The 25,598-nt window shown below is 35.8% G+C and overlaps 1 protein-coding gene across 9 annotated transcripts in view; it reads right to left on the minus strand.

Moving 5' to 3' along the window:
* Positions 1-12,342: 12,342 nt before the first annotated feature.
* UBE2D3 (ubiquitin conjugating enzyme E2 D3) overlaps positions 12,343-25,598 on the minus strand; it is a 28,165-nt gene continuing 14,909 nt past the window's right edge. For all 9 annotated transcript variants that reach the window (XM_059376698.1, XM_059376706.1, XM_059376680.1 and 6 more), the window contains exons 5-8: positions 19,450-19,527; positions 18,287-18,392; positions 15,811-15,904; positions 12,343-13,825 (exon numbers count right to left, since the gene is read on the minus strand). In XM_059376698.1, coding sequence (XP_059232681.1) covers positions 13,780-13,825; positions 15,811-15,904; positions 18,287-18,392; positions 19,450-19,527 — 324 coding nt within the window. In that variant the 3' untranslated portion in view covers positions 12,343-13,779. The remainder of the gene's footprint in view (positions 13,826-15,810; positions 15,905-18,286; positions 18,393-19,449; positions 19,528-25,598) is intronic.

Here is a 25,598-nt window from a genome sequence, read left to right on the forward strand (position 1 = left end):
ACAGAAAGTGTTCAGGGAACAAAAAGCTACCAAGAGCAAACCGGAACAGATTACATAGCCTGGCCCCTGGCAAGCGTGGCGCAATTCGGCCTTGGGCAGAATTTTTAAAATGTTATTAATTTTTTTCTTTTTCTATTTTTAAAATATTTTCTTCTCTCCTTTTTCAAGCAACATCTTACCTTATCAATTCCTTTTTTTTTTTTTTTAAGATTTTATGTATTTATTTTACAGAGATCACAGGTAGGCAGAGAGGCAGGCAGAGAGAGAGGGGGAAGCAGGCTCTCTTCGAGCAGTGAGCCCAAAGTGGGGGTCAAACCCAGGACCCTGGGATCATGACCTGAGCTGAAGGCAGAGGCTTTATCCCACTGAGCCACCCACATCAATTCCTTTTTTAAAATATTTTTAAATTTTCATTTTTAGAGTCATATTCTATCCCTATATATATATATATATATATATATATATATATATATGTTTTCTTTCTTTAAAATTTTGGGATACAGTTTCTTCTAACAGACCAAAATATACCCTAAATTTGGATGCCATTTATTTCTTTTTGTTACCTGATTGCTGAGGCTAGGACTTCTAGCATTACATCAGTGTTGGTTAATATCTATTCCTTATATTTTATATATTTTTATATATATAAATAAGTATACATTTTCAAATTGTTTATATTATGTTACATGAGTTTTGCCTCAATTTTATATATAAGGCAAAACTCACGTAACATAATATAAACAATTTCAAAATGTATACTTCAGCAGCTTTTAATACATTTACAATTTGTGCATCCATCACCTCTATCTAGTTCCAATTTATTTTTATCACTCACAAGAAAAACTCTATATCCATTCTCCACCCCTAATCCCCACAATGCTGGCACACATCAGTCTGCTTTTATCTGTATAGATTTCATTATTCTGGGTATTCATATAAGTGGAGTCATACAATATGTGATTTGTTTCCTCATATGTTTATTTTTTAAAAATTTTAATTCTAGTACAGTTAATGTAGTGTTAAATTAGTTTCAGGTGTACAATATAGTGATCCAACAATTCTATACTCAGTGTTCATCATAAGTGTGCTCTTAATACCATTCACCTATTTTACCTATTCCCCCATCCACCTCCTCTCTGGTAACCATCAGTTTGCTCTCCATAGTTGAGGTGTGTGTGTGTGTGTGTGTGTGTGTGTGTGTGTGTGTGTTTGTCTCTTTATGGTGGTTTTTCTTTATTTTGGTTCTTAAATTCCTTACATGAGTGAAATCATATGGTACCTCTCTTTCTCTGACTGATTTTTTTTTAAAGGTTTTTATTATTTATTTGACAGAGAGAGATCACAAGTAGGCAGAGGGGCCGGCAGAGAGAGAGGAAGGGAAGCAGGCTCCCTCCTGAGTAGAGAGCCTGATGTGAGGCTCGATCCCAGGACCCTAAGATCATGACCTGAGCCGAAGGCAGAGGCTTTAACCCACGGAGCCACCCAGGTGCCCCTCTCTGACTGATTTTTGACCAGCATTATAATCTTTAGATCCATCCCTGTTGTTTCAAATGGCAAGATTTCATTGTCTTTTATGGCTGAGTAACATTCCATTGTGTATATACCAGTTCTTTATCCATTCATCAATTGATGGACATTTAGGCTGTTTCCATACTTTGGCTATTGTAATTAATGCTGCAATAAACATAGAGGTGCAATAAACATATATCTTTTCAAATTAGTGTTTTCATATTCTTTGGGTAAGTACCCAGTAGCACAATTGCTGGTCAAAAAGGTAGCTCTATTTTTAATTTTTTGAGGAACCTCCATACTGTCTTCCACAGTAGCTGTTCCAGATTGCATTCCCACCAACAGTGCACAAGGTTCCCTTTTCTCCACATCCTTGCCAACAACTGTTCTTTGTTTTTGATTTTAGCCATTCTGACAGATGTGAGGTGATATCTAGTTGTAGTGTTGCTTTTCATTTTCTTGGTGATTAGTGATGTTGAGCATCTTTTCATATGTCTGTTGGAGATATATACATATATATATCTATACAGATATATATATCCCATATATATTGTCTGTTAATGTGTAACATGTCTGTTAATGTGTTATACTCATTTTTAAATTCAATTATTTACTTTCTGGTGTTGAGTTGTATCAGGTTTTTATATATTTTGGGTACTAACCCTTTATCAGATATATAATTTGCAATGTCTTCTCCCATTCAGTAAGCTGTCTTTTAGTTTTGATTATTTCCTCCACTATGTAAATGGTTTTTATTTTATTTTTAAAAAATTTGATAGAGAGCAGGGGGAGGGACAGAGGAAGAGGGGAGAGAGAGAGAGAGAATCCCAAGCAGACTCTGCTGAGTGCAGAGCCTGAAGTCAGGCTCGATACCATGACTCATGAGATCATGACCTGAGGCGAAACCAAGAGCTGGTCACTTAACTGACTGAGCCACCCAGGGTCCCCAGAAGCTTTTAATTTTGATGTAGTTTCCAGTAGTCTATTTTTGCTTTTGTTTACCTTGCCACCGGAGACATATCTAGAAAAATGCTGCTATATATCAGAGAAATTACTGTCTATGCTCTCTTCTAGGATTTTTATGGTTTCTGATCTCACATTTAGCTCCTTAATCTATTTTGAGGTTGATTTTTTTACTGAAATCATTTATCAGTTCTAGTAGTTTTTTGGTGGAGTTTTTAGGGTTTTCTATATATAGTATGTCATTTGCAAATCGTGAAAGTTTTCCTTCTTCCTTTCCTATTAAGATGCCTTGTATTCCTTTTTCTTGTCTGGCTATTATGGCTAGGACTTACAGCACTATGTTAAATAAAAGTGGACATCCTTATCTTGTTCAGGATCTTAGTCAAAAAGCTTTCAGTTTTTCACCACTGAGGATGTTGTTAGCTGTGGGTTTTTCATATATGGTCTTTATTATGTTGAAGTATGATCCCTTTAAACCTTCTTTGTTGAGGGTTTTTAGCATGAATGAATGTTGTACTTTGTCAAATCCTTTTTTTTTCATCTATTGAAATGATTATATTGTTTTTATCCTTTTTTAAAAATTGATGTAATGCATCATTGATTGATTTGCAAATATTGAATCATACTTGCAACCGAGGATTAAATCCCAGTTGATTGTGGTGAATGATTTTTTAAAATGTATTATTGGATGTGGTTTGCTAATATTTTATTGATGATTTTTCATCTATGTTTATCAGAGATATTGGCCTATGGTTCTCTTTTATTGTAGCATCTTCCTCTGGTTTTGGTATCAGGGTAATCGTGGCGTCATAGAATGAATTTGGCTGCTTTCTTTCCTCTTTACTTTCTGGAATAGTCTGAGAAAAACTGATATTAACTATCTCTAAAATGTTTGGTAGAATTTCCCTTTGAAGCCATTTGGTCCTGTACTTTTAACTGTTAGAAGGGTTTGTGTGTGTGTGTGTGTGTGTGTGTGTGTGTGTGTTTTAAGATTTTATTTATTTATTTGACAGACGGAGATCACAAGTAGGTAGAGAGGCAGGCAGAGAGAAATGGGGAAGCAGGCTCCCTGCCGAGCAGTGAGCTCGATGTGGGGCTCAATCCCAGGACCCTGGGATCATGACCTGAGCTGAAGGCAGAGCCACCCAGGCATCCCAACTATTAGAAGTTTTTTGATTACTGACTCATTTTCATTGCTGGTAATTGGTCTGTTCAAATTTTCTATTTCTTCCTGCTTCAGTTTTGGTAGGTTATGTTTCTAGGAATTTATCCAGTTCTTCTAGGTTGTCCAATTTGTTTGCATGTAATTTTTCACAATATTCTTTTATTCTTTGTATTTCAGTCTCTTCTGGCCTGTAAAATTCTGCTGGAAAATCCAGTGGTAGTCTTATAGGGTTTCCCTTGTAACTAATTTCTTTTCTCTTGCTGATTTTAAAATTCTCTCAAAAAAATATAATAAAATTCTCTATCATTACTTTTTGCCATTTATTTACTATGTGTCTTAATGTGAACGTCCTTGGGTTGATTTTGTCTGGGGCTCTCTGTCACTCCTGGATCTGGATTCTTCTTTCCTTCCCCAGATTCAGGAAGTTTTCAGCTGTTATTTCTTCAAATAAGAGTTGTTCCCCCTTTTCTCTATCTTCTTCTTCTGGAATCCCTATAATATGAATGTTACTAGGTTTGAGGATATTGCAAAGTTCCCTAACCTCCTTCCTTCCTTCCTTCCTTCCTTCCCTCCCTCCCTCCCTCCCTCCCTCCCTCCCTCCCTCCCTTCCTTTCTTTCTTTCTTTCTTTCTTTCTTTCTTTCTTTCTTTCTTTCTTTCTCTCTCTCTCTCTCTCTTTCTTTCTTTTCCTCTTATGTTCAGCTTGATTGTTTTTCCATTACACTTTCCTTCAGGTCACTAGTCCATTCTTCTTCCTCCTCTAGTCTACTATTTATTCCACCTAATGTATTTTAAATTTCATTTATTGAGTTCTTCATCACTGGTTCATTTTTTAAAATGTTTTCTCTTTGTTAAGGGTTTCCCTGAGGTCCTTCACTCTTATCTCAAAGCCAGTGAGTATCTTTATTACCATTACTATGTTATCCATCAGGCCTATTATCTCCATTTCATTTAGGTTTTTGCTGAGATTTTGTCCTGTTCTTTCATTTGGGATGTACTCCTCTGTCTTCTCATTTTGTCTGTGTCTGTTTCTATATATTAGGAAAGTCAGTTATGTCTCCTACTCGTGACAGTAGTGGCCTTATGAAGAATAGGTTCTACAGTGCCCTCAGTGCAATATCCCGTTTACCAGAACCTGGCATCAGGGGTGTGTCCTGTGTGTGTTGCATGTACCCAGCTGTTGTGATTGAGCTGTTTTTGCCTTCAGTCCAGTTAGCAATGGCTTCCCTTGCTTGTTTTTGGTAGGGTTTGGTCTTTGTGTTGTTGGTGGGCCAGTCTGGGGCTGCCTTGGGCTTGAGTCAGACCAGGCATTAGCCAGAGATGCAGTACTTCTGATGAGGGAAGCTCATCAGAAGTACTGCAGGTAGTACTTGGAGACAAGCTAGGTAGTGAGTGTTGACAACATGCTGGTTCCTGCAGGCGGCCTGTGTGTTTATGGAGGGAGGATAAGGGAGGCAAATGATGCCCTCCAGCTCCTTTGTTCCTGGAAAATTCTCAGAGGTCCCTGACCCTCCAGCACATGCTCTGAGATTAGTAAACAAATCTCCCTCCTGTGTACCACAAATATTTTTCAAACTGCTTCTATGCTATATATCTGTGAGACTGTTTACTGTGCTATCTCTTGAAGGGTTGGGACTCAGTTTCCTCCTGCTCTCCCAGCTTTCACACTGGCCCACTGATTTTTTTTAAGTTCCAAGTTTTAAGTTTCACTGATTGTAAGGACTTGTGAAATTTGACCCTTAGGTTTTCAAGGCTGAATGGTATAGAGATTCATCTTCCTAGTATGGGTCCTCCATGCCTGGGGTGCCTGCTGTGGGGCCTGCTCTTCTCTCCTTGCTGTGCCTGTGGCATCCCTCCCTCCTGCAGACAGTTCTGTGGGTCCATTTAGCTCCCAATTTGGTCTCCACCCTTCCTACCCTCTTTGATGGGCCATCTTTCCACATTTAGCTGTGGAGAGTTGTTCTGCCAGTCTTAAGGTCGTTTTCTTGGTTATTTACACTGATGTGGTGGTTATCTAGTTGTATCCATGGTACAAGATGTGCTTAGGTTCCTCCTATTCTGCCATCTTCCTCAGAAGTCAATATTGAACTCTCCTGACTTCTTTCACTTAGTGTGTCTTTAAGGTCCATCCACATTGTATCATGCATCAGTACATTCCTTTTTATGGCAAAATAATATGCCAGAATATGAATATATGATAATTTGTTCATTCATCCATTTTTTCCACCTTTGCTATTGTGAATAATGCTGCTAAGAACATTAATGTACAAACATTTGTTTGAATTTCTGTTTTCAATTATTTGGAGTATGTATCTAGGAATGGAATTGCTGGGTCATGTGGTAATTCTGTGTTTAAATTTTTAAGGAACTGTCAACCTGGTTTCCATAGAAGCTGCATCATCTTACATTTCCACCAGCAATGTAAAATGGCTCTAATTTCTCCAAATCCTCACTTATTTTCCGTTAAAAAAAATTATAGACATCCTAGTGGATACAAAGTGGTATCTTATTGTGGTTTTGACTTGCATTTCTCTAATAACTGATGGTGTTGAACATCTTTTTCATAGGTTTGCAGGCCATTTGTAGATCTTTTTTCGGAGAAATATTAAAATCTTCTGCCCATTTTTAAGTTGGGTCACTTTGTCTTTTTGCTGAGTTTTAAAGATCCTTAATATATTCTGCAAACTAGACTTTTGTCAGATAGATGATTTGGAAATATTTTCTCCCACCCTGTAGGTTGTCTTTTCACTTTGGTACTGTCTTTGGACATACAGAAGTTTATAATTTGGTAAGTCCAACTTATTTTTTTTTTCATTGCTTTTGGTTTTGGTATCATTTCTAAGAATTTGCCAATCTAGAGTCATAAAATTTATGCCTCCTAAGAGTTTTATGGCTGTAGATCTTACATTTAGGATCTTGGTCCATTTTGAGTTAATTTTTGCACAAAATCCTTTTTTTTGGGGGGGGCACGTGAATATTCCAGTTGTCTTAGAACTAATTGTTGAAGACTATTCTTTCCACATTGAAAGGTCTTAGCACCCTTGGTGAAAATCAATTGACTGCAGATGTGTATGGTTTTATTTTTGTATTCCCAGTTCTATTTCATTGGTCTTATGTTTTATCTGTATGCTAAGACCATACTCTCACTGTAACTTTGCAGTAAATTTTGAAACAGGAAGTATGAGCCCTCAAACTTTGCTCTTCTTTTTCAAGATTGCTTGGCTCTTTGTGCTCTTTTACAATTCTCTATGAATTTTAAAATCTTCCATTTCTGCAGAAAGTCATTAGGATTTTGATAGGGATTGCATTGAAGATGTAGATTGCTTTGAGGATCCTTGTAATCTTAATAATAAATCTAATCCACAAACACGGGAAGTCTTTCCATTTACTTAGGACTCTTTTTTTTCCAGAAATGTTTTGTAGTTTTCAGTGTACAAGTTTTAAACTTCCTTGGTTAAATGTATTCCTATTTTATTCTTTTTGATGTTATTGTAAATGGAATTTACAATTGATCATTGCTGGTTATAGAATAACCACCAATTGATTTTGTGGTATTTGTACCCTGCAATGATGAATTCCATTTTCAGCCCTAATAATTTTTAAAATTGTTATTCTTTAGGATTTTCATTGCCATCTGTGAATATAGTTTTACTTCTTTCTTCCCAATTTTTGATGGTCTGGTATTTTTAGTATCTGAAATTTTTGCAGGTCACCTGGCTCCCACTCATGGTGCTATATTCCTTTGTATATATATATATATTTTTCTTTCTGATATGTTAACTGTGAGCTATTTATTACTTACTGAGTCCCTGCAGAGTGTTTGCTTCTGCCAGTACTTGGCTCCTCTCTTTCTAAAAAATTTAATCTTTTCCTTGATTATTCTGGGATCACCTATGTAGTAAGATTCAGGGCTGCAAATTTTCACAAAGACCAAACTATTTCTACAGATTCTGAGAAAATATTCTCCTGCCACAGAGCACCAAGTTCCAGAATATGCAGACTCCTCACTGTATGCATTAAGGAGGGTATTCTCACTTGACACAACTCTTTGGGTGCATTCTGTGCTTTGCCAGGGTCACAAATATTATAGTTCACTTGGTTTTTCAACTGTTTTTGAGGTGAAAGTTGGGCTTCGGGCTATATTCTTTCTTTTTGGGCTCCTGGCTCCAATTTGTTTTTGGCTTATGAGTACTCTTTTCTTGATTATAGACATTAAAAGAAAAATGTAACTGTAGTTCTTTTACAGGAGAGTTGGTCAAGATAATCATCCATACTAATGGAAACTGAACTGTTCATCTACTGACTGTGATGCTATTTTTCTTACAGTGGCCAGAGTGTACGTTAAGTTTCCATTCATTTCATCAGTCTCCCTTATCTGTGGAGGATAAGTTCAAAGACCTCCAGTGGATGCCTCAAACTGCTGAAAAGTATTGTACCTCTATGTACTATTTATTTTCCAATATATACAGACCTACCATAACGTTTAATTTATAAATTAGGTACAGTAACAAAAGTAAACTAACAATTTTAACAATATGCTGTTCTAACAGCTTATAAAGTTACATCAATGTGGTCTTTCTCTGAAAATTATCTTATTGTACTGTGCTCACCCTTGTGATAGGAGACTAAAATGCTTGCGTGATGGGATTAAATAAATGTGATGTACTTGGGCTACTATTGACCTCCTGACTGGATGATGATCTGCTTCTGGACCACAGGTGATCCTGAGTTAATTAAGACTGTGTGCAAGGGAGAACTACTGTATTTTTTTTTATAGTGTATATATATTTTTTGTACGTTTAGAATTAAAAATATAGCAAGGAATATTTTTGGTGAAGTCTGTCATTTAGTTCATAATCATCTATTAAATATTTGGCCACTGAACAACATGCCAGTCAGGCAGTCATCTGGTCACTGACGAATGTAGCAGAACAAAACACAAAATCCATTCTAATGGCTTACATTCTGTGATAGGGTTGAAGAAACAAATACTACATGCAAGGTGGATAATACTGAATATGCCATGGCACACTCTAAAATGGCAGGGCTGTTGGTGTTTTATGTAAGATAGTTCAGAAACACCACTCTGAAGTTTGACATTTGAACACTTACAAAGAGAGCGCCAAATGGCATCTGAGATAATTCTAGGCAAAGGGAATCAATCTCAAGGGCAGACATCTTAAGGTGAAGAGTTCCCCATGTTCAAATCTTACCAGAGGTCTGTGTACCTGAGCTGAAGGAACTGGGGGCGTGGTAGAGTATACTAGAGAAGCAGAGGTGGTAGGAAAAGTCATTACAACTTGTGGTTCACCTTATTTCAGCTTTTACTCTGAATGAGATGGGAAATGTTTAGATTTGCAGTGATGACGTGAAGTGAGGTTTAAAGGGATTGGTTATCCGGGGTGTTACATGTGGGACAAACTGCTGCCAAATAAAAAGCAGGGAAGACCACTGAGGCGCCTACTGCAATAACCCAAGAGGTGATTAAGCTTTATACCATGGTGGCAGCAGTAAATACAGGGAATAGGTAGACTGAGTAAAAATTAAAAGTGGACCTGAAAGGAAAAAAATGCTATTTAATTTGGAAGCAGAAGTGTGAGAAATCATGGCTGATGACTAGGCTTTGGACCAGTGCAACTCAGTATTTACTGAGCCCAAGAAGAGGTAGTGGTGTGTGCATCTGTGTAGAAAATCAAGTGGGTTTTAGACACTTTGAAGGTACCTTTCAGTTAGCCAGGTGGATTATAAGGAGCTATACAGGAGTTTAGGAAAGAGAGCTGGGAGGTCAGCAAATGACAAGTTAACTATGTTCTCTTTAAGCAACAAGAGCACGAAACTCCAGTTTGGTCTTACTTGACACTATTCAAATTTAATATAACAAGGTACTGAGTTATTTAAGAGGCTCACAAAATATAGTATGCACAATGAAAATTAATTATTTCATAAAACCATTTTCAGTACAGGAAAACTTTGAGGGCTCTTCAAATTTAAAAAATTTCATTCAGAAAGTGAACAATTTGGCTAGACAATGGACAATGGGATCTTAACTAAAATTCCATGTAAAAGAGCAATTACTAGAAAGTGTGCCAGAGTTAAAAATCATGAATTCTTCAAAATGAGGCAAAAAAGGATCAAATAGTTTTAAGGTAGCAGGAAAAAATGCAAAACTGTAATTACTGAAGAACGAAAGAAAACAATCTTCCTAGCCTTTCTAGAAAACCATAGTTCTGGTCTTTCACAGTTCTTCCATTTAACTCTTTTTGGGGGGTTGGGTTCAGAGGTGGTCATGCTTTAAAATCCTATTTTCAAATACCTTCACAATTTATTTATATTACACTGGGACCGTTGAAACCTTTAATAGCTATTTGCGAGTATGTTTAATACATGCTAAACCCAATGAATACTGTGAACACCCTAAACATCAGATTTTACCTTTTCACTCACTTCCCCCAAGGCAGGGGGTACAAATAAAAAACCAAGCAATGTGAAGGCCACAGAATCAGACCAGTGTTCAAATCTTTGCTTCCATTTTCAACCAACACTTAGCCAACGTTTGTACCTGGTTACTCTTTAAATACTTGGCCATTGGTTGAGTTATATAAAGTTTTATCTTTTGTCATAAATTTCAAAGTCGCTAGGTTAGACTAACTGTAGGATGTACATTATTTGTAATTCAAAGTGCTATAAACTTGTCAGATATTTATAAAGATGGAAATGTATTTGGGCATCCAAGAGAAGTTCTCTTATCCCTGTGGAACAGCAAGACGTGTCAAGTAACTACTGATAAGGCTCAAGGACTGCTGCTGTGGGCTGTCAGATCTAGCAGCAGACTTCAGAATCAACCTGGATGGCTTTTTAAAACCAACCACTGGGTTTCTGTTTTCTCAATCTGTAGACCTGGAGTGTGGTCTGGTAATTTCCATTCTAAAGAACTTCCCAAATGATACTGATGACTAGGTCTTAGAACCACACTTTGAGAACCAGTCTTACTTTTTTATAAACCAGTTTTGTAACTGCTATTTTAAAAGGTTCAAAATAGACACAGTATTAAAGTGTGGATTTCATGTTAGCTGGAATTACTGAGACCGAAGTGTCTTTAAACACAGACTTTAATGGTAACAATTCCTTTAAGCTCAATTAACCTTAGCTATTACAAGTGTTATGCAGATGTCACTATTAAGACAATATTTAGTGACTTGTACTGGTTTCCTCATAAAATAGAAGACAAATTCACTTAAGTGTAATCAACAATCATTTAACAGTTTTGTTATGCCAACACAAATCACGGCTAATTTGAGTCACCTCCAAAATCACTAACACAGCATGATCAGTAACTGAAGCATATTTTAACTAAGCCATTAAAAAAAAAAAAAAAAAAAAAAGTGAGTGTTTCACTACCCCTGAGACCACTAGATAACTGTGGTTCATACTTTTAAAAAAATTGTGAGTACACCCACACAAAAAAAGCAAACTAACAAGCTTTTTAAAAAATCTGGTATCACATTGCAAACTTGCCCAGGAAAAATGAGTCACTTAGAATATAATTTACCATAACAGGTCAGCTGGACTATAATCCTCATAGATTGAGAAATTATTAAAAATTTGACCTTATGCATGAAAAAGACCTAGGAAATATAAGAACCAAAATCAATTTTTAATCTTCTAATATGCATCCAGTCCTACACATGGCACTAGTAATATATATGGGGGAAAGGGCAAATTCTTGGATTCGTTTGAAGGTTTCATTGGAGATGATCTCAAGTTCAGTGTCCATACATTCAGAAATGTTGGTTTTTCCAGGTACTTTACTGTTCTCTTAAACCTGGAGAAGCCTTTATGGCTTATTCCCTTAGAAGTGACATAAGAAATGTCATAGAAAGCATCAAATCAAAGATACAGAGAACTGGACACATCTAGTAATTATTATGACAATCAATGGTTTAAGTTATCTCTATCTATACTTAAAGGTTGTCTATGGCTAAAAAGAAAGATCAACTTGAAAAGGAATTCAGAAGCTCTGACAAACTGTTTATTCACAGCTGGCTTTCAGTGATATGCCTACTAAAGCTATTATTTTGAGAGTATAGAATCAGAAGTAATTATTTTGAAAATAGAGCAAAAGAACAGTATTTCTTACCTTACGGAGCAGTAGGCTACTAATTTTGTATTTGTAAGTTGAGTCCAAAATAGCTTTAACAGTATGACATCTACCTTTAAGGAGTAATTTTTAAGTAAAAGATGAAACGAAAAAAATTCACTCATTGGAAAATTGTATAGCTGGGTTGATATTTCTCAATGAAATGCTTAAATTACAGAATTAACAAAGCCAGAACATCTTCGGAAGGCATGCATTTCACTTGCAGTTTAGAGAAAAACCTTAAGTCAATAAACCATGTCCAAACTATGTATTAAAATGTTTATAAAAAAATCAAGCTTTAACATTTATTTTATCTAGCTTTCCACATCTGTATGCAGACAAGGAGTAAGAATGCACATAAATGTAAGCAGTGCAAAAATGTGGAAGTGAAGAAAAGTCACAGATGTGCTAGAAATAAATACAAGATTTTAAGAAAGCAATGGACAAATCAAAATAACTAGGAAAAAAGTAAAACTTTAGGGTCAGGATTAAGAAGGGTGAAGAATGATAATGCCCTTGTTACTACAGAAGTTAAATTAGTGGCACAGATAGCACTTGTCAAACAAAAAATAATCCAATAGCATTGACTTTTATTCATTCATGTTAAGTCACCTGAAATGATATCTGTTGCATTTAAATGCTCATTAATGTAAATGGCTGAACAAATCCATTTCAATGGATATTCAATATCCCACATAGTTAAGTTACTTCAACACAGCCTCATGACAACTCCCACACCAAAACAGTACTTTATTTTGTAAATTTTGACCCATTATTACTCCCATGTTATGGTTTCTTCAGCTGTCGAGTGTACAAGGTGAAGAAAAAAATTTAGTTAGATGGGGGTTGCACCTGGAAAATAAATTTCTCAAACTCCACATACATGTTTCAAAACTGCTGGGTCCCAAGTCCATCTATGAACTCCAGGGCTGCCAGTATCATGTGCAGCATACTAAAGCTACACTATTCGAATAGCTTATTAATTCTGCATAAATCAGGTCAATCAATGTGTCAACCTGTAACAGACTGTGCACTTTTAACTGAACATGGCAAAATATTCACTCTTTTGAACTTTACATCATCATTTGATGTCAAACAATGAAGCAAATCCCAACAGTATATACAAAAACAGCTTTGCATTTACAAAAGATTGTTTCCCATACTGATTAATTCAGGCAGCTAACTCATTGGTTTATGCAACTTTATTGAAGAAAAATAAATCAATTACTAGCAGAGCTATTAGTTGATCACTCATCCATTGACAACTTGCATCATTTATTCAGTGCTATATTAAACAGTGTATTGGAAGATAGATTAACTAATAGCTCCAAGCCTCCTAACAATTTAAATGAGAATTACAAAATGTTTGAGACCCTATTTTGGAATACAAAGGGTGTTTGACTTCCAATTTCCATTCTCTGTAGAACAAGAACAGGTCATTCCTTTATTGACATGCATAAAATACATCACATTTTCTGTTCTGCTGATGCTATAAATTCAATACCAATTCTCCAGCCACATCAGTTATGAGCATAAAGTATATCATGTAACCTCAAATCTCTAACAGTGGAAGGCTTAAAAAAAGACTGGATGCTAGAATAATGCTGCTTCTTTTGATGTGACAACTGAGCATCCATCTCCCTCCCCCTCAGATGATTTCTTCAGCATGTTAGAGCAGTGAGGAATGGTTTTAGTCTCATAACCAAGTTAGAGTGAAGACATTGGCCACATAATACACATGCTCCATTTTTAAAAAAATTCTGAATCTTGGGCAACTGTTCTCTTGTAACTACTTTACAGTTTCTAAAAGCAGTTATTGTCCAAAGCTGGAAGAACTTAAGTCTTCTCAGATGAGCATGTGAATGAATGGAGGGAGGTAAACAAAAAATAAAATTAAAAAAGATGAGGTCTGATAGGGGAGCAGCCGGATAAGAAAAATCAAAAAAGGAACAGTAATTTAAAGTTTATTCCAGCTATAATGCAGGTTATTCTGACTTTAAGGTAGCATCACATGGCATACTTCTGAGTCCATTCCCGAGATATTCTGTTGTACCTGTAAATAAAGAAGATGTTACTTAAAAAGTTAAAGAATTCTTAATACTTAAAAGGAAAGATTTCTGTTTTATCTCCAGACTCATCATGGAGTCATCTCTCAGGTTTATGATTAGAAAGCCAACTAGGAAAAAAAGCAATGTGGGAAATGGAAGCCTTATGCTTCTAATACAATGTTCCAATACACTGAAAGTGTTTTAATAGACACAATAAGGGGACACTGAGATTGGGGAGGCTAACAAAAATCAAAGACCAATTTTCTCTCCCCTACCACTGAGTTAAATGTTCTATTAGAAATTCTGTAATTAGTATCCATTACAACAAATTTTAACATTAAAAAAGTATTTTACAGTTTATAATGGACTTATGTCAGAGTGCAACACAGATTCTGAACCATCTATAAAATTTCCATCAAAGCTGGAACCAAACAATTTTATCTGAATCCTACACCTTGAGAAATTACTAGAGCTTGAGTAATCAGAAAATACCTTTGAGAGTTAAGCACAGGTAGAAGATTAGACACTGGGGAGGGTGGAAAAAAAAGGAATTTTCAAGAGGGATGTGGGTGGGACTGGTATGTATGTGTTAATTAGAACACTTATGTGTTACTTTGAGAAAGGGTGGTGACTGGAGCTAACAAGCCCCACTTAAGACCAGATAAATGGGAATTTCCACTAGGGGTACAATTTGGGGGCATCTATTTAAAAGATCAACAGATAATTCACACACAAGCAAGGTTATTTATTACTGAGGAACATCACTAATATTGACAAATGCTATCAATTTCTCCCTGTATTACATCCATGCCATAGGCTACTTACCAAAAATTATAGTGAGAACTTTAAGAAGTAAATATACATCAAAGGGCACAAGAGAACTTTTAGATTTGTATTTCTGGTTTACACTTTGTAAAATATTAACTAGCTTCATTTCAAACCAAGAACTAAACATGGTTCAACCATTTTTCTAAACTTCGGCATACAGAAGTTCTTTCTACCATTCATGGTTACCTTATTTAAAGACACCCTCTCAAAAAGCCAGCACTTTGAAACAAAGGTTTCATTTAGCATACACGGAGCCACACAAAGTATAGCTGATATTAATGCATGCTTGTCAGTAATGAATATTTAGTTTAGATGCGTAGAGACTTTATTAAAAAAGTATCTTCCCCTTATATTATTTCTGGGCCAAATTTGAACTAAATCACCACATTCCATGTAGTACTGGTATAAAGGTTAAAATATACCAAATTTAGAATGTAAATATCATGGTAGTTTGAGAAAGATACTACTTAAACTTTAATTTCTTACTTCTGCTATATATAACTGCTTTGCCATGCAAAAATTTTCTCAAGCAATAATGACTACTGGGTATACTTTCACACTAAACAGATCAAGCAGTTAACTGTACAGTTTTAAAAAAACTGTCACGTTACCTTTTGTTAGTTAATACAGTGCCTTAAAACATGCAGCACTCGAGTGCTGGCAGTACCATGAATAAGCGCACCATAGAGTGCAGATCCTCTTACCCTACAACATAGCGTATTTCTCTGTCCACTCTCTTGCTAACCTATTGTACCTAATTGAACAAGTATACTTAGCGTTAATTACAACATACAACAAAGTTATAATGGTGGAGTTGTACACAAAGATAATTCAAGTATTTGAGAAATTCAGATAAATTTTGACAGTACCAGTATTTGTTTTAAAAACGTAATTGGGGTAAGGAAAATTTTTGCTTTCTTCCCAGTGACAAAGCAATGACCATGTTAGAAAAATAGAACGTTTTAGACAGGCTATTCACTGTCACATAAACTAAAAACTATTTAAAAAATATCCCATTTCAAAAACTACCTTTCTGTACACTTTATTATCTTATCAGAAATAAACCATCAAATCTTCTTGGCACTGCCACAACTTACAACAGAGTGTAAGCCTAGCTCATTACATCACTCTATATTATTTCCTTTAACTACTATATACTTACTTATCTCTGTCTGTTTTATAGATCCGTGCAATCTCTGGCACTAGGGGGTCATCTGGGTTTGGATCACATAGCAGTGAACAAATGGATAAAAGAACTGCAAATTAAAAAAAAAAAAAAAAAGTCTGTTACCCAGCATTGGGAATTTGGATAAATAAAAGTATATTTAAAATCATATTATTAAAAACCTCAATCCTCAAAAGATTTTTTAGCCTGTATCTTAATGTCAATGAAACAAGTCTGTATAGAGATTTTGCTTCATAGGAGATAAACTCCTAGTAGATAAGGAATGCTAAAAACAGAGTTTTGTTGGGATCAAATTTAGTACTGACTAGCTATAAAAAAATTCTGCCCAACTCAGGAGTTCTCAGATATTCAAATGATGCTATATCAGTTTATTAATAATCATTTTTTAAAAGTGGCATTAAAATTTAAGTAACTGGAGTTTCTTGGTACTATGAAGGGAGGAAATCTAACAAAGCATATGCAGAACACCTGTGCAGTATTATTCTCAGCTGTTAGGCATGATGAAAAAAATCCATTCTCTGGGAGCCAGCTGGCTCAGTCAGGATAGTGTGTGACTCTTCATCTTGGGGATTGTGGGTTCAAGCCCCATGTTGAGAGCAGCAATTACTTAAAGATTTAAAAAGAAAAAAAAAAAAGAAAAAAGAAAAAAGAAAAAAACAATCTTTGCCCTACACTCAGGGATATTCACAAAAACTCCCAACTGCTCCACTGTTTCACTCCTTGAATTTATAAACTAACAGTACTCATTAAATCAATATGGAGATCTAGCTCTATTAACTCAGTGAGTCTTCTCAACTCTAGTTCTTACCTTGACCTATTCAATATATGAACTTGGAAAGATATAAAGCACCACATAGCATGTATCTAATTCAATCTGTACTCCTGCTATGTGCCAGACACTGCAAAAATGTTTTAAAATTTTAACATATAAAAGCTCAGAGTAGTTATAAAAATCTTCAAAGATAACATTACCATGAAAGACAGTACTAATGTAATGTATTACAGCCAAAAGGCAGGAGAGCACGTATAAAGGGAACACAGTGTTGAGTTTTATTCCCAAAAGTGATAAACCTGGAACCTAGTATTAAGATACTCTTGATACTGTATCTATATAGTATCTGTACTGTACTGTGGTATTAAGAGAGCTTGATTTGCAAGGGAACTGGAATGTATCCCAAAAAGGTGAAAAACATCTAAATTTATGTCACACTCGAAATTACAGCAGCATTCACCAAAACTGATTTTTTTCCTTCTCTAAGAGTAATTTCAAATTCATTGTACAAACATATTTGAAATACTGTCTTAATTAGTAACAGTATAAAACCCTCATTTTTTGTACTAAGGAATGCTACATCAACACCAAAACACAAAATTTACTGGAAGGCCAACTTCCCATTATGCAGTTTGTTGTAGGTCATTTGTGTGTGTGTGTGTGTGGGGGGGGGGTGACAAAAGCCACCATAGTCATTCAAAATGGAGGAAAGATGAAGGCACTCAATCTCTTATCTGGGATATTCATGTGGAGACTGGATAACCTATTTGAGATGACACCTAATGGACCCTTATTAAAAGTAGAAGACCAGAATTACTCTAGCAACATTTCCAAGACTCTAATTTTAGCTTATTACTAGGTAGGAACAATCTATTAAACAACACTACCCAAGTTGCTTTAAAAGCCTTTTTACCTAAAAAATACTGTAAGAAACACAAGAATGCAAAACCAGAATTTTCTTATAACGGAAACCAAGATTTAAAAGTTCTATTAAACATCAGATCTGGGGCGCCTGGGTGGCTCAGTGGGTTAAAGCCTCTGCCTTCGGCTCAGGTCATGATCCCAGGGTCCTGGGAAGCATGCCTGCTTCCTCCTCTCTCTCTTCTGCCTCTCTGCCTACTTGTGATCTCTGTAAAATACATACATAAAATCTTTAAGAAAACAAAAAACCTCAGATCTACCATTTTATAAAAAGCAGAAGCGGGAGTTGAGATGGGAGTGGCCTAGGACTCAAAAATACTACAGAAATCTATTAAAAAAACTTAACTATTATTTGCAAATAATGCCAATATCCGAATTTGAATTTTAACTTTTCCCCACAAAGTCTTTAATCAATACTGCTAAAAGCACAAATAGATGTAACTTTTTTCCCTTCTCCACCTCTTACCAAAATATTGGCATAAAATGGAAGTAGGCCCAAAATGGAACTTTATTTTTTTTAAGATTTTATTCATTTATTTGACTGAAACAGTGAGTGAGGGAGCATGGGCACACAAGCAGGGGGAGCAAGAGAAGGAGGCTCCCCACTGAGCAAGAAGCCCAACATGGGGCTTGGTCCCAGAACCCCAACTCTAGCCCAAGGCAGATGCCCAACTGACTGACCCACCCAGAAGCCCCAATGAAACTCCTTTAATTTGAAAATCAGAGGAGCTCAGGGCTCTTTCTCTAAAAGTACTTTACCTTTAGAAATAGTTAAAGCAGGAGACCACTGTGATCTTAGAATATCGAGACAAATGCTGCCATTACTGTTAATATTTGGATGATAAATTCTTGTTGTAAATGCAACCTAAAATAAATAAAAATGTTATTTTTCCCAAGTGAAAATAAGCATCCTAATCTGAAACAGAAGACTTTTAAGCCAGGCTTACAATACTGTGTGACTCACACACACACACACACTCTCTCTCTCTCTCAAATGGCTAAAACCTACTAATACATTTATAGACTAAAAATTACAGAAACTGGTTTGTATATTCTGATCAAGATCTTCCAGGACCTCCCTCTCTTTACTTAAAATAAAAAACATAACTTTGGGGCAAAAATTTTATTATTTAATGATATGATGGCATATTCTGAAGGTTAACTTTGGCTCTACCATGTCAGGAGTATCAAAAGAACATAGTTAACAGTAATCAATATTCATTAAAAAATAAAGGAACTTCAGATTGTAAACAAAATTTACAGACCAACTTATTTAAAGTATCAAGTTACAAAAGTATGTGTTTTAGTCTGCATTTCCACTGTACATAAAATACAAATCTGAATCATGAAAGTGTTTCATCTGAAGTAACTATTACACTGCACCTATAATGGGACTGCAAAGATTGCTGAAGTGCCAATGTTTTGTTATTTCTATGTTGAATTCATATAGGTTTGCTTTCCATTAACTGTTCTGAAAGTCAAGACCTTATGTTTTTAATAACTGTTGACCAGTCACCTTAGTGCATCAAGCAACTCTATGGGCAAATGCACAGGAAGCTAATACTTGAAGCCTACTACTACAAAGGTTAATAATATGCATCTCTATGAGCATAATAAACAGTGGAAAAAACCTTCCACATAATGTATCAGAGTCCTGCAACATTAAGGATAAGTCAGTTCTTATCTCCATTTACAAAGTTCAAATCCAGGCCTAACTGCTCTCTTAACTAAAGGTTAAAAGTCATCATTCTGTATTAGTGACTCAATACATATGTATTTAGCCTTAATTATTCCTAGTCACTACATGTACATACCCCAATTTAGCCTTACGTATGTAGAACCTTGATTTCTAAGAATATTCTACTCCTCTGAAATATTGCACAGATCTTATTTACTAATGGATTTTGGGGGTAAATACTTGCCTTAGGTGGTTTGAAGGGGTAGTCTGTAGGAAAATGAATTGTCAAAAAGAATACACCGCCTTGATATGGGCTGTCATTCTGGTGAAAAGAAAAATTTGCTTAACTCTGGTATTTAAAATACTAATGCTAAATAATGCACGTAACATTTCTATTTTCTAAGCATTTCTTTAACATGAAACAAGATTACCTGTTTATGCTGCAAGAGAGAATACAAATCATTCCACAATTCAGTTCACATTACTAAAACACCACAATCAAAATTTCTTACAGAACAATGAACCCTTATTTAGTTAGATCCCATTTTATTTAAGGCACCAAAGAACTGAAAAATTAACCAGAAACCAAATGTTCTAGAGCCTTATTTTCACAAAGGAAAAGTATACTTAGCAATAAGGTCTACATACAGTATTATATATCAAACCTGAATTTGAAAAAAGGTCTTATATTTATTTCTGAAAATGACAGCCATATACAAATATATGGCTTTGCACCTCAACACACCACTCGTCACTTTAGCAACCCAAAATGTTGGCTATTGCAGGTTAACCTGTAACTACCTTCAACAGAAGCAAAACAGAAACAAAATAGTTTTGTTTTTGTTTATTTATTTGACAGAGAGAGACACAGTGAGAGGCTACCACAAACATGTGACCTGAGCCGAAGGCAGATGCTTAACAACTAAGCTACCCAGGCGCCCCCAAATAGGTTTTTAACAAGTTTAATTCCCATCTGGCTCCTCAAAACCTTCATTTTTTAAAACATTTATTTAGATCATCTCTATACCCAACATGGGGCTCAAACTCATGATCTTGAGATCAAGAGTCACATGTTCTTCCAACTGATTCAGCCCGACATCCCTCAAAATTCTCATTTAAAACCACAATTTTTTTTTGAAGTTTTGAGAGAGAGAGAGAGAGAGAGAGTGTGTGTATGCGCATGCTAGCGCAGGAGGGAGGGGAAGAGTCTTAAGCAGACTGGCATTCTCCACAACAAATTAATGAACAGGATTACAAATCTGGAAAACAATGTGGAACTGCTCTGCCACTTCAACAGAGAACAGAAATTTTCAAGCTATAGCATCACTCTTCCTCCTTTGTTATTTTGCTTATTATATAATCTGAGTATGAAGAACTCTCTTAATATTATACAATGTTAGTACATAAATAACTTGCTAGAATTTTACATTTAGTTTAACCAATACCAGGAAAAAGGTAACACTGTATTCCCATTTTACGGCTAGATACAAATGGGACTTGAATAATTTGTGGCAGAAGAACCAAGACTGGGAACCCAGGTCTTATGAAGATCACTGGTCAATATGGGATCAGTGAATGATGAAAAAGACAGTGACCTCATTAAAACCTTTAGGGTCAAACATAGTAACTGCATAACTGCTTCTGGATATGCAAAGTCGTCACCTGGTGATGTCTTTAAAAATTCACGGTAATTCAGTTATTACCAACATCTACTCCTCTCCATTACAGACAGTATGTACATAGTGCTAATTATAAGCCTTTTATTATGCCCATTCTGGATGTCAGGAAAGTAAAAAAACTTTTCCAGATCTGACACTTAATACAGCTCATTTAATTCCGAGCCCTCTGTAAAATAGTTAAACAATAACTGAATTAATCTAACTCAGTTCTTAGGACACCTGGGTGGCTCAGCCTGTTAAGCATCTTTGTGGCTCAGGTCATGATCCTAGAGTGCTGGGATGGAGCCTCGAGAGCCCCGCGTCAGGTTCCCTGCTCATCAGAGAGCCTGCTTCTCCCTCTGTCCCTCACCCTGCTCGTGCTTACTCGTTCTAACAGATAAATATTTTTTAAAAAAACCTTAACTTGGGCGCCTGGGTGGCTCAGTGGTTGGGCCGCTGCCTTTGGCTCAGGTCATGATCTCAGGGTCCTGGGATTGAGTCCCGCATCGGGCTCTCTGCTCAGCGGGGAGCCTGCTTCCTCCTCTCTCTCTGCCTGCCTCTCTGCCTACTTGTGATTTCTCTCTGTCAAATAAATAAATAAATCTTAAAAAAAAAAAAAAAAAAACCTTAACTTGGGGTGCCTGGGTGGCTCAGTGGGTTAAAGCCTCTGCCTTCGGCTCAGGTCGGAGATTCCAAAGTCCTGGGATCAAGCCCTACATCGGGCTCTCTGCTCAGCAGGGACCCTGCTTCCCTTCTCTCTCTGCCTGCCTCTGCCTACCTGTGATCTCTGTCTGTCAAATAAATAAATAAAATCTTAAAAAAAAAACAAAAAAACAAAACCTTAATTGTTCTACAGATCAGGTATGTATAAGGGACACAAAGAACAATTTCTTACATTGGTGGGTAAGTGTTCTGGTGAAGAGACATGCAATAAAATGTTGCAAACATTATGAAAAATGAACAGGGCATACCAGCAACTTGAAGGAAAAATGACAATTTACTGATTAAGAATGAAGTTCAAAGAAACATATAACTAATATAATCAAAGAACTACATCTTGAGTCCTTCTTACTCCAAAGTCTTTTCATATTGCCTAAAAAATTTAAATTCAAAAAACTAAGACTGCAAAGCAGCATATAAAAAGTACAGAAAAAATAAAGCACAGAATATGATCTGAATTAAATAACATTCCTTTGTTAACAGCTACATTAACTGGGAATAGATGCTTCAAATGGCACAGTTTTACAAAACAGACTAATATGGAAAATGGTTACACAGTACTCCTGAACAGTAGAAGTTTTTATAAAACCAAATTACCAAAGTTTTAAGTTTTCATTCCAAGTTTCATACAATCAGAAGGACCGTATCTGACTGCCTCTAAATAAAGGCAATCTGATGGTAAGATTTAGGGAAAGCCAAATTTAAGAACTCAGGGATGAAAATATTTCAGTGTTACAATTTAACACTACAATTTCATCAACTCAAAGAGGAAAAACTGGTAAAACCACAAGATCCAGAGGTAACCAAACCAAAGTATGCTATCTAAAAAACTGAAGCTCTATTATCAAATTTACTATAAACTAAAAGCAAACAGAAAACAAAAAAAGAAAAAGAATACTTTAATCTGTAACATCACCCAAGTCTTAGAAATCCAGTATAAATTCTGGATTTATAACCTATCTCTTTAGACACCTTCTACTGGTTTTAACTACGATCAGTCCAAAGTCATTCTTTCTCAGTGTCAGTATTCCTCCCCCAGGGCAATCATAAAGTCTTGGTATTCCCCCCACTCCATCCATCTTTTGCTTCTATCTCCTGACTCATACTTATTTTGGTTAAATCTTGAATTTTTCTCTAGTTATTAATTTAATTCTCTAGTTATTAATTCCAGGATATATATATATATATATATATATATATAATTTATATAAAAAGCCTATAAATATTTATCCTTAGATGTCTCCTGTGTCCAAAACTCAAACCACAAACCAGTAACTCATCACTGATCAAAGTAGTTATTAATCTTAAAGATCCTTAAAATCTCTTAAACTAGCTTCCTCTTTTATGCCCACTGCCTGCCACTACCTCCCTTTGTTCATGATCTTACGATCTTTTGTTTATATTATGTTATAGCAATGGCTCACTTTTGATATTCCTGCCTTCACTCTGGTTTTTTTCTTCTAATTTATCCCTTACCCTAATGCTGAAGTTGTCCTAAAACACAAGTTACATTCCTGCTTGAAATCTAGCATAGCTTTCAAGATAAAAGTGCAAACTCCTAAGCACAAAAGGTGCTTTATGGTCTCCTTCAAACCAATATAGCTGGTCTCATCTTCCACCTCTTCTCCATATGCTCTCCCTACTGGACTTAAAATATTTCACACATCTCCTTTTTCTCCCACTTGAAATATTCTTACCTGTATCCTTTTTTTTTTTTTAATTTTTTATTTATTTATCAGAGAGAGAGAGGGGGAGAGAGCAAGCACAGGCAGACAGAATGGCAGGCAGAGGGAGAAGCAGGCTCCCCGCTGAGCAAGGAGCCCGATGTGGGACTCGATCCCAGGACGCTGGGATCATGACCTGAGCCGAAGGCAGCTGCTTAACCAACTGAGCCACCCAGGCGTCCCTTCTTACCTGTATCCTTATCTTCTTCATCTCTAGGACCTTACCTACACTGTACCATCCATCTCAAGTTTAAACATCCTTAAAAAGATAATACAGCCTTCTCTTTGTTTAGTTCAATATGCTTGTTGCCCTTCTTTTATACCTTTCTATACAACAGTTATTAGTACCCAACACACTTATGTAACTTATATTTTCCTCTTCCTCTAGACTACAAAGTTCCTTAAAAAGGTACTGAAAGGGGAAGTTTTCACACATCATTAGCCTCTGCAGGAACTGACAAAATACACTTAAAATAAGTTGAAAAATAACCCTTAGGGACCAGTAAGACAATATCTATGAACCAATTATCTGACCAGATGGTTTCTGCAAGTGATTCTCCTCAGGCTGGTTACATTGTATTACCCCAAAATGGTACCTTCTTCCATGGCTATATCAAAGATTAGGTGGAAGTCAGGGTGGTTCTCTAAGTAACTTTAAACTATCTTTCTGCCAGTTCCATTTCCAATTAAAGAAACATCAAGTGTATAAACTATCTGATAAGGAGTTAATTTCTCCTAACTGCATCAACTGATAGTGGGAACTGCCCTTAATACAAAAAACCAAAAACTTAAAAACTACCAGTTTAAAAACCCCACAGCCAGCAGTGCTCTGTCAATTCTTTTGAAGATTTAATTTTTATTAGTATTTGTGCTTCCAAAGTACCCTACCTTTGGAAAGAATAAGCCAGTTCAAACAGTTATTAGGAAGAAGCATTCTGCCTCATAAATTTAATGATTGAAAACATTTCAAGACTATAAAATGCTAAAATCCAATAGACGACTCTGTACAAAACTTAAAATGAGATGTTCCAGTCCTTAGTCAGGAACCTTTACTTATGTGGCACTGTCAATCACTTTTACTGACCTAAGAAGTACTCCAAAGCAAAAGTACTTTTGTCACCATTTATTCTTTCAGCAAATCTGCAAATATATGGATTGTTTTATGACCAATGGCCCTATGTTTTAGCTCATGTCACATACTAACAAAATAAAGCAATGAGTGATATAATCAAACTGTAATGTTTTATCACAAAATACAATCAAAAGCCAAACTAAGAATGACTTCACTGATGACTCTACAAGGATAACTATTAACTACTCGCAACCTGGCATCTAAACGTGCTTAAATATAGTTTTTGCTTTTGTTAATCACGGAATATATATTTTTTATAAGATTTGTATTTATTTACTTCTCAAACAGAGCACACATAAGCAGGGGGAACAGCAGGCAGAGGGAGAAGCAGGCTCCCTGAGGAACAAGGAGCTGATGTGGGACTCATTCCCAGGACCCTGGGATCAAGACCTGAGCCAAAAGCAGACAGACACTTTAGTGCTTTATTAATACTTAGAACTAATTTTAATAATGAGGTCATTTTAAAGCACCATCTGGATGAAAGATGAGCTTTTATTCGGTGCAAATTTTAAAATATTTTATTACATATGCTTTGAAAATGGGTTATCTATAATGAGAAAATTCTAGAAATTACAAATGCAAGTGCCTAAAAGGAAGGCAAAATGAGTGGATAGAAATAGTGTGAGACACAAGCTCCATATAAAAAAGGGAGGTAGCTGCTACTCCATCCCAAGCCATTATCTAGTCTGGCTTTTTATGTGAAGTTATCCAACTTTTAAAATGTTCTGAGGACCAAATTGGTTAAAAGTCACACTAAATTAACTATGTGTATTTAAAATAAATAAATCACAACTTTGTTACCAAATAAAAAGCAGCATTTTTAAAGCAAAATAAGATTTACAACAGTAAAAACAGGCCTTGAAAACAACTGGAAATGAACAATTCTGACACTGAATAGTTTCTTAAATTAGAATATAGACAGATTTCAAATTAAGAAGCTAAATATCCCCCACTACCACTATACCAAGTTTAACTATGATTCACAATCTCCTTACCTTTAAGTTCTAACATCATAATTACTCTAACTCAATCATTCCTGCTATGGATTTCCCATAAAATTTCTCCCACTAATCACTTCATTTATGTATCACTTACTTCCCACGTTAATCACACCTGTTTTAACTGTCTCTCCCAGTAGGTAAGTTCCTTAAAGAATGAG

Source organism: Mustela nigripes, chromosome 1 (assembly GCF_022355385.1).
Source record: "Mustela nigripes isolate SB6536 chromosome 1, MUSNIG.SB6536, whole genome shotgun sequence".
Lineage (NCBI taxonomy): Eukaryota > Metazoa > Chordata > Mammalia > Carnivora > Mustelidae > Mustela > Mustela nigripes.